Raw genomic sequence first — 10,889 nt, forward strand, 5'->3', positions numbered from 1 at the left:
GTTATTTCACTAAATACACATTTAAACTTACATGTCACTTTTTTATTCTTGTAAGATGCAATTATTCATCAAATGCATTTCAACTAGGGATGGTATATCTACCTTCCATCTTCTAAGAAGTAGCCTCCTACCTTCTACTCCAACCTCTCAACTAAAAAAAATAGGATAGAATCATTTTAACAACTACTTTTCTCTTTTCTTAAAGTAAACTCCAAGCTATTCTTCAAAACACTTTTTCTTTCTCTTTTTTTCTTCTCTCGACATAAAAACAAAATATACAAACACTTAATAACTCTTTTTACATGGAAAAACAACACCAAACCAAAAACATTTGTCATGGTTTGATCATCACATTCATCATCTCCTTATCAATTGCTTCTTTTGCATTATGCATCGTTTGTGAATCCAAGAAATCAGAGGTATGTTTATATCAATCATATACACTTCACACCCATATGCTAGTTTTACACGAGTACGATATATTGTGTCAACTTAGGGGTTGCGGGTGTTTTCCGGTTTTGTAGAAGAATGTGTTGGTGATTTTAGTGTCTTCCAACGTACATTTTAGTTAGTTGCGATTTACTTGAATGCAGGTGTTAGCTAGTTATACTTACCAACGGGTTCGGAGAGTGTGGAGTACACGCCCGTAAGAGTTGGCTACTAACTGTCGCGCAAAATGCGGGGGTCAAGGGGGCTGCGCCCCCTTGCGGGGTCCAAGGGGCAGCGCCCCTGGCGGGGTCCAAGGGGCAGCGCCCCTGGCTGGGGTCCCGCTCCCAGGTGAGCGGGCAGGGGTCGAGGGGGCAGCGCCCCTCGCGGGGCTCGGGGCAGCGCCCCGAAACCTCAACAGAATTTGCACTATTCGTTACATAGAAACGTTGCATCCGAATGAGTATAAGCGAATAGTTGCATCTTTTGGTATACCCGAATTTCCCGCCAAAATTGAAGGGTTACACCCTTTCGGTTTAACTGTTTCCTATAACAGTTTAATGAACGTTTTTGTTCATCATTCTGCATTCATCAAACCAACAGAAACACACACAAATTCTCTAACAATTTGATCAGTGATTTCGTTGCCCAAAACACTGATTGCGTTCTTGTTTGATCCCTATAAAGATTTCGTGCAACTGTGGCAATCGTAGGGTCGAAATACTTTATAGAGACAGTGATTACACGATTCAAGAACGAATCCGGCAGTCAATTCATATCCGATTTCTAACAGAATGAGCTTCGAATTGATGGAGATTTATGCTTTCTACCACAAAGCCAAGCTTTTGGCTATGGAATTGTAGCTTTGGTGTGTTCCTCCTTTGCACAAATCATTGGGACCGGATTCTTTATATTGCGTAGAAGATCGATTGATATCAAGAATTCAAAAACTTCATATGCTAGCATTCTTATATTCTCTTCATGGTAAGTTTATTTATTTGAAACCATATTACTTTTATAAGTCTTGAATACAATGCTACATTCGACATTTGACTTGTTAAAGTCAGTGAATTGGTTTACTATTTCCAAATAGTTATTATATTGCAAATTTCTTTGATACGATAAAATGAATGTGTTATTTTTTATAATCAACATACCGATAACATTAATAAAATCTCGTACACTAAATTCTTTATAAAAAAAAAATTCGTAAGGTTAATTATTCTCTTTTTGTTGTACGCTTAAAAATATTAATTCATTAATTATTTTATTTATTTTAAACAAATTAAAACCAACACATAAAGAACAGAGAGAGTATACCGTATACGTAAGTTCTTAATATTAAATATTTTCTATTCCTAATCTATGGTTCTATATTTAGAAAGTTGAGTTTTTTTGTATAAAGTACGAGTTGATTATTCAACAAGATTAGGTTGAGATTTAAGTCTAAATTGGTAAACTCTAAAATCAACCTAATGAAAAAAATAACCTCTTGCGGTCCTTCATTGACGGATCCTATGTTAATATGGAAAAGAAATATAGCGTAACTCATGATTAAATGACACGAGGTTGGAATTGCCCTTCTTTCTGCTTTATGTTACATGTCCGCTAACTATTATGCTATAATCACGAATACTAATCAGACTAATGAAAAGCATCATATCTCTGGTTTTAATTTCGTGTTGACGTTAAAAACAGATATTGCTATAGCCTATAAGGTTTACACATCTTGTTCAGAAAATAATTCATGAGAGACAATACTTAACAATCCTAAAAAAAGTCACATTTTCTCGTAACTCTCATGTTTATGTTTATTACTTAAGAAATTTACCACTCAATTATCCTAATCCCTAATATTAGGAGATTTATTATTATTATTATTATTATTATTATTATTATTATTATTATTATTATTATTTTTTTTTTTTTTTTTTTTTTTTTTTGAAAGGCAAGTAGGATATATAAATAAAGAAAAATTACACGATACGGACTAGCAAGAAGCTAGCAAAACAAGCACGAGACAACACCCGACGACAATTCTACTAAAAAGTCACATCAATTACAGACTCGAAACGATTACCGACTCGAAACACGACAAGACATGAGACTATGTATCCGACTCCGAGGACGCACAAGAAGAGCAGCATGAGCAGCAATCAGTTTCATCCTCGTCCTCAAACGAATGCTTCATCACATTATCAATGAAAAGCCTATCATGCCAGCGAAAGGATTCCCGACGGCGACAACGTTTCAAATTAGCTCTTCTCCACACATGCTTAATGAAATGACTTTTAATTAGGGGGTGAAATTTTTTTCCCCTAACACGAAAACGAGCAACAGCTGTAGATGATGGGCAAGTGATAACCTCACTCGAGTCGGCATAATCCCTGTCATCTAAACAAGAATCAGCCGATATAACATTTTCATCCACATTTGAAGTAGGATCCAGCCTGTTTGGAGATACACAACCCACCTTATGATCATTTAAGGGAATTGGCCCATTAAGCTCAGGCCCAAAATTATTTTGAATTTGCTTTTGGGTAAAAATACTGTCACGCGTGCCATTGGAATCACCAATTACATTGGAACTATCCTTATCCTCCCTCGATCCACTTGTAAATCCTACGCCCGAGATATTTTCTGGCACGTAATCCGAAGTTGCAGAATCCAGAGGATCGTCGGACGGAAAAGAGACAGAAGCCGAAATTTCTTCGACTGGAACAGGGATAAACTCTCCTTCTTCAATAACATCATCGACATCAGACCCGTCAACGACTTCATCTTGTTCGGTGACTTTTTCCTCACAAAGATTAAAGTTCTTACCCACTCTCGGCCCTTCTTTATCCGTCGAAATGGGATCCTTGTTAAGTACCGATTGGGACACACCTTTAACCTCAACATCAACGTTGGAGACGTCATGAGGTTTTATCGATGCATCACCACAGTCGTCCTTTACCGGAAAATCGTCAACCTCGATCAAAGTCCACGAAACACGATCTTTGTTAAAGCTAAAAACAAGGTTGTGGTTGTACACCGACTTAGGAAGGTTAAAATCGAAACATTTATCACCAATCTTAATCTCAATTCGACTGTTGACAGGTAGTTTAAAAAATTTGGAGTCGAGATTCGCAGACGGGGCAGCAGCATTTTTGTCTTCCCATTTGAACGGTTTGGTCTGACCTTGGTTCCAAGGAGCCGGAGGAAAGTCCTCGAACCCATTAATATTCGGAATGGCCTCATGGTGCCTGCGAGAAGGGAGATCTTCAACTTTCGAACCCCGACTTGTACAAGGAGGAATCTTAACCCCTGCAGATTTTTTCTCCAAAGCCTTATAGGCTCGAATCCATCTTCCATTTATATGAATGGAGTTTAAGACTTTGGAGAAAGACTCGATATCGTCAATGCCTTCAAATCGAACATAACCAAAGCGTTGACCACTCGATAGTTTTTTTCGTGCAAAATACACATCTTTAAGAGTACCGTAGTTCTCGAAGATTCTCCGACAATCATCCCGGGACCAAGACTCCGGGAAATTGAAAATCAAAAACGAAGTTACACGATTATCACACGACGATGAAGACGAAAAGCCATTGGGCGTTGCACGATTGTCACACGACGAAGAAGACGAAAAACCAGTGGGTTTCGACATATGGGTCAAACCAACATCCTCTAGAGGTCTGGCCGGAGAAGATGTGGCTGACCGGAAGTTAAGGCTTGTGGACAGCAGTGTAAGGTGATCAGAGTTTTAAGGGTGTTGGGAGAGAAAGCTGTTTCTATCTATATAGATAATTTTCTCTGTTGTTAAATGAAAGTAGAAATTAAGAATGGAGATGAACGGAAAGAGTTGGTTGTGGCGGTAGGATGATGGTGTAAGGTGGTTAACGGCAGTGAGAAAAAAGAAAATATGGAAAATTCAAATTAAAGTTGGGAGAAAGGGTTTACATCGGGATGTGAGTTGATTATTATTATTATTATTATTATTATTATTATTATTATTATTATTATTATTATCATTATTATTATTATTATAAATTTAATATAGTATAGCATAAATAATACGGAGTATATGGAACTTCCCTTCGGCTAAAAAAGCCGTGTTTTTAAATTTGGATCATATATTTCCAATTGCTACTAGTTTTAATTAATTTACGTCATACGAACAAGTTTTGAATGATAACCACTTTCTAATTATACGACGTGTGTATCAATCTGAAAACCTCTATAGTTTTGGACTTATGTACATTGAATTCTTTGTAAATGTGTCATGTTGTATGTAGCATATGTCATGCAAAGAAAATTGAATAGCCAGCTATATATATTATATACTAGTGAAATGACCCGTAAAATTACGGGTTTGTTTAGACGGAACAGTTTAATGATATATTTTAAGTATTAAGTGAATGTGAATACTAAAGTCATTTAGTCTAATGAACCGTGAAACCAAGAATTCCGACTAAGAAACTTGTCGTTGTTTTTACAAACATATTGATATATTTAGTTTGATCAGAATAAATGAATTACATTCATTCTCCCACTTCCATCTTCCAATTTTCATCACAAAAACTATTTTCCTTGTTATAAAAGCCTACATTACAACCTTTTATTGAGACATGTATTTCGCATACATATGTAACGTAATTAATCCCGTAAAGAGAACTCATATTTAAATAATAATAATATAATAATTATAATTATAATTACAACAACGACAACAAAACCCAATATCACATAAGTGGTGTATGGGGGCCCTATCCGAGAATAAAGGCAAGTTATTTCTCCACCCAGAGTGAAAAACACTCTCAAAAGTAGAGAAAATAATCTCTCTCTTTATTCGATGGATAGGAAGATTGCTTTCGAGTGGACCTCCGACCAATAAGTAGGAAAAAAGACAATAATGTATAAATATAATAATAATAAAAAAAATTAAAATTAAAATTAAAAAAAAAAAATGATACGTCATGGGAATGGTAGAATCAAATTTTCATGGGTTTTAAAGTCTGCCTGATATTCAATTTAGGCTCTAAGCGGCAGTCAATTTAGGCTATAATCATAATAACAGAGTTTGCTTTAAAAATGTGTATTTATATTTTAATAATAATTATTAGTAATAACAAATGTCTATTAAAAATTTTTCAAAAATTATACTGTAATACAATTATTACATGATGGTTGCACAATATGCTTCAAAATTTGTATGTGTGTTCATGACCTGTTTTATAAAAGATTATACAATTTGTTTTAAAGTTTGTACATATGGTCAAGAGAGTGTTTTATTATAAGGTTGTACATAATGCTTCAAATATTGTACATATGATTATGAAGATGTTTTATTATAAGGTTTTACATAATACTTCAAATATTGTACATATGATCATGGGGTGTTTTATTATAAGGTTGTACATAATGCTTTATATATTATACAATTAAACATGTTAATATTTTTATTAAATACAATTATTTATTTTAATGACATCATCATGGGAGGCTTAGATTTTTTTCTATATTCGAAGTTTTTTAAGTTTGAATAATTTTTATTTATGATATCATCATTTTAGAGATTTATGTGATACTATAGATTACTCAGATGATATTAATTATAATTATAATTAATAGTTATAATAATAATAATAATAATAATAATAATAATAATAATAATAATAATAATAATAATAATAATAATAATAATAATTATTATTATTATTATTATTATTATTATTATTATTATTATTATTATTATTATTATTATTATCATTATTGTTGTTGTTATAATAATAATAATAATAATAATAATAATAATAATAATAATAATTATTATTATTATTATTATTATTATTATTATTATTATTATTATTACGGATTATTAATAGCTAGATTAAATTGATGACTATATTTTAAAAATAAGTTTATAATCACACACACACACACACACATATATATATCAAACCATATTTGATACTTTTGTTGACAAAATAGTTATCTAACGTTATCTTATTTGTTTTGTAGGATAATTTTTTTGATTTCATTGATTTTAGCTGGAACGGCGATAAGTATGAACAAAAAACAGAAGTACGGAGAAGGATGGGTGGGTGGTACGTGTTACCTTGTAAAAAATGGCATTTTCGTTGGCTCGGGAATTCTCGTACTTATTGCAATGATTTCTACACTTTGTTCATACTTGTTGTTTAATAAGAGCACAGTCGTGCATGCTCAATTGAAATGAGAGATAACTATTGAATACTTAAAAAATGTTGTAGATATTTAGGAAAGTGATATAGATATGTTATCATAACATTGGTACATGTACATCCTAATTATATTCCTATAACTTCATTGTTCTTTTCATTTATGTGTTACATAATTATGAATTATCATAAAATAAAATTCATCTTTATAGAAATAACTTTAAGAAAAAGCATCCTTGAATGAATGCATGTTGAAGAGACATGACAGTCGGTTGTCGAATAACTTCAACTTGAATGATGTTTTAAATGCGAATGAAGCAAACAGAATTAACGAAGTGTCCAAATCAAATGAAACAAAATTTAAAATAGACAAAATTACGCTCGTCGTCCCTGAACTTGTCTCCAGTCTTATCGGGTCATCCTTAAACATATTTTTCTGCTAGCGTCGTCCCTGAACTTGTACTTTGTAACTCTGGTCGTCCCTCCGTCTACATTCTGTCAAATTTTTCCGTTAAACAGACTCATGTGCGAATCATGTGAGGGTATTTTTGTCTTTTTATCTTTTCTTCCCTTTTCTTCATCTTCATCCCTTTCACAAACCCTAATTTCTTTTCCACCTTACTTTCTCATTATTTCATTACAATATCATAAATCCAAGTATTCAAATCTATATTCAAACTAAAACTTAAAATCAAAACGTTTATGCATCTTTGTCCACCACCTCTTCTTATTCTTCCCATGTTTACAAGAACACTTATGTTTGATGTTTGCATTAGAACCTGCATTCAAATACGAACCACCCACCAAAACCTGACCCGATTTCAAATACGAACCTGTTAACAAGAACACTTATCTTTGTCCACTACCTCCTCTTCTTCTTCACATGTTAAAAAGATGTTGCATCACAACCCACTTAAAAAAGAACACACCATGGTTCAAAACCAACTTATTTATGTTTATTCTTTTCACTGGTTCGAAATTGGTATGAACTCAACAAGATACAAGCATAATACTCTAAAAACAAATACAAACACAATCAGCCCACACTCGCAATCAGATCTGGAATGACACAAACTCATATTTACCGGATCTGAGAATTGAGAGTTTTGACTTTCTTCCAGTACAGTTAAAAACTCAGATTCAACACAGCTGTTCAAACATCGTATTTCAAGATCTATAATTAATTAAATTTCATTTCGTTGATACTCTTAAGTAAATAAAATCATGAAGATGATGTTGAAGTTAATGTTGAATGAGACAGCTGAATGAAACCCACTCGAAATCTGTTGAAGGTGAGTAAACTAAATAAAAACGGTTATTTTTATTTGGAAATGATAGATTCTTGAAGAAATTTAGAAATGGGTTTCTGGATTTTGTGGAGAAATGGGTTTCTAGGAATTATGATTTTGTGAAATAAACTAGTTTGTTTCAATATTGGAAATAAAAATCAAGATAGGAAGAAAAAAAAGGATAAAAAGACAAAAATACCCTCAGATGATTCGCACATGAGTCCGTTTAACAGGAAAATTGGACGGAATATAGACGGAGGGACGACCGAAGTTACAAAGTACAACTTTAGGGATGACGCCAGCAAAAATAAAAGTTTAAGGATCATCTGAGAAGGCTGGATACAAGTTCAGGGACGACGAGCGTAACATTGTCTCAAACCACGTTTCATGTGTTTTATGTGGGTCCGGCCCTAGTATGAAGGTAAAGCCCGTAACTATATTACGGCCCAATAACACGTTTCATTTCAGTTAAAAAGAATTCATGGCCCTAGAAATCCAAATCCTTGTGAAAGTTTAAGCTTATGTATTTTAACTAGTGGAATGACCCGTGAAATCACGAATTTGTTTAAACGAAACAATTGAATGACATGTTTTAGGTATTAAGCCTATGTAAATGTTAAAGTCATTTATTTTAATAACCCGTTTGACTAAGAAATTAGTCGTTGTTTTTATAAATATGTAAAGACATGTATTTTCTCATGAATATGTAACGTAATTAATTTCGTAAAAAAAAATCTATATTTGAATATTAATAATATAATAATTATAATTATTATATTAAAAGTAAATAATAATAATAATAAATTTCGCTCAAAGTTGAGTATTTATATTTTTAATAATAATAATTATTATTAGTAATAATAAATGTCTTTTAAAGTTTTGTAGAAAATTAAAATTACAATTTAAAAAAGATTAGTATTTCCTTTTATAAAAGAATTTGTATTATTTTTTTAATTAAATTAATATATAATTATGACATCATCATTATGAAAATTAAAAAGTAATTAGTTTAATGATGACATCATTATTTTAGAGCTTTATATGACTATATAGATAGATTTTTTAAATTAAAAGCTTCATTTGATACATAAAATTATAAAAGCTTACTGAAAACATAAATTCTATAGGTGTATTTGATAGAGCGCTGTTATGTTATACTTAGAGCTATAGGTAAAGTCTATTTTTTGTAAATGGTTGGCTAAATTTAGCTGGATCTAGATTTTAAACATATGAATTGATATAAAATGGGACATATAAACACATGCTGTATAGTGATATATATAAGCATTATTTATATAATTTTTCATTTCATAGATTCCTAGCATATTTTGATAATAAACTTAAAATGCCTTATTTTTTTAGAGTTTACTTTTTCTATAAACTCTTGAAATTTTGTCTACTAAACAAAACTTGATGTTGAAACTTATATAAAATATAAAAATATGCTAACGTAATCTCCTCAATCAAACTGTAACGACCCAGATTTTTCCGCTAATATATATAAGATTAATATTTACATAATTAAATGTTTCCAATATGTTAAGCAATCAAACTCATTAAGACTTGGTTATTTGAAATGAATTTTATACAAACGTTTGGACACCCAGTCTGTCTGACGATTCACGAACGTCATATATCGTAGTAATTAATTAAAGGAATATATATTTGGATATATATATTTATGATTTGATTAAATGATATTTAAGTATCTCATTAAGTATAATAACAATGAGTTATATATATATATATATATATATATATATATATATATATATATATATATATATATATATATATATATATATATATATATATATATATAAGATGAGACTACTAACTTAAAGACTTCGAAACAATATACATATATGTAACGATTATCGTTGTAATAGTATTTCACACACATATATATATGATATTAGATATGATAATACACCATGTTAATATGTTAACATAACAATTTAACATCTCATTTAAGTATAATAACAATGGGTCAATTATATTTAACAAGATCGTTAACCTAAAGGTTTCGAAACAACACTTACATGTAACGACTAACGATGACTTAACGACTCAGTTAAATATATATACATGTAATGTATTATGATGTATTTATACACTTTTGAAAGACTTCAAGACACATATCAAAGTACTCCTAGTTAACAAAAATGCTTACAATTACATTCTCATTCATTTTCATCGAAAATTCTACTCGTACATGTATGGTATTGTACTCGTATAATACGCAGCTTCTAGATGTATTTACTATTCATCTATACTAATAAAAATCTGCTCCTTAGCAGCCTTAAATGATTAAGTATCATGTGGGAACCATCATTTGTCAACTTGCATGAATTATTTAGCAAGAAAACAAACTTAAGTATCTTTTTTTCTTTATAAAATGTAAAAAACGTATTCATGAATGCACACCATTTTTTCACTCCATTTTCTCATACTTACACTCCAATTTCTCTCTCAAAATACTCCTAACATCATACTTGATTATCTCTAAGCATTTTCACCATCTTTTAGCTTCAATTACAAGCTTTAATCATCATAAAAACAACCATCTTTCAAGAACACTTCAAGAATCATATCAAGTCTTCATGACTACTTCCAAGCTTTCTAATCCATTCCAACTCATCATCTAAGATCAAGAAACCTTTGTTATTTACAGTAGGTTATCTTTCTTATTCAAGGTAATATTCATATTCAAAATTTGATTCAATTTCTATAACTATAACAATCTTATTTCAAGTGGAAATCTTACTTGAACTTGTTTTCGTGTCATGATTCTACTTCAAGAACTTTCAAGCCATCCAAGGATCCTTTGAAGCCAAATCTATTTTTCTCATTTCCAGTAGGTTTATCCAGAAAACTTGAGGTAGTAATGATGTTCATAACATCATTCGATTCATCGATATAAAACTATCTTATTCGAAGAGCTAAACTTGTAATCACTAGAACATAGTTTAGTTAATTCTAAACTTGTTCG

At 31.2% G+C, this 10,889-nt stretch overlaps 1 protein-coding gene across 1 annotated transcript; it reads left to right on the forward strand.

Annotated features, from left to right (window-relative positions):
• The first annotated feature begins 210 nt into the window (after window positions 1–210).
• On the forward strand, window positions 211–6,733 carry LOC139861082 (protein MODIFYING WALL LIGNIN-1-like). The gene is made up of 3 exons (XM_071849385.1): window positions 211–419; window positions 1,220–1,410; window positions 6,430–6,733. The coding sequence occupies exons 1-3, from the start codon at window positions 303–305 to the stop codon at window positions 6,644–6,646; spliced, it is 525 nt and encodes a 174-aa protein (XP_071705486.1). The 5' UTR covers window positions 211–302; the 3' UTR covers window positions 6,647–6,733.
• Window positions 6,734–10,889: the final 4,156 nt, after the last annotated feature.

The sequence above is a fragment of the Rutidosis leptorrhynchoides genome, chromosome 1 (assembly GCF_046630445.1).
Source record: "Rutidosis leptorrhynchoides isolate AG116_Rl617_1_P2 chromosome 1, CSIRO_AGI_Rlap_v1, whole genome shotgun sequence".
Taxonomy (NCBI): domain Eukaryota; kingdom Viridiplantae; phylum Streptophyta; class Magnoliopsida; order Asterales; family Asteraceae; genus Rutidosis; species Rutidosis leptorrhynchoides.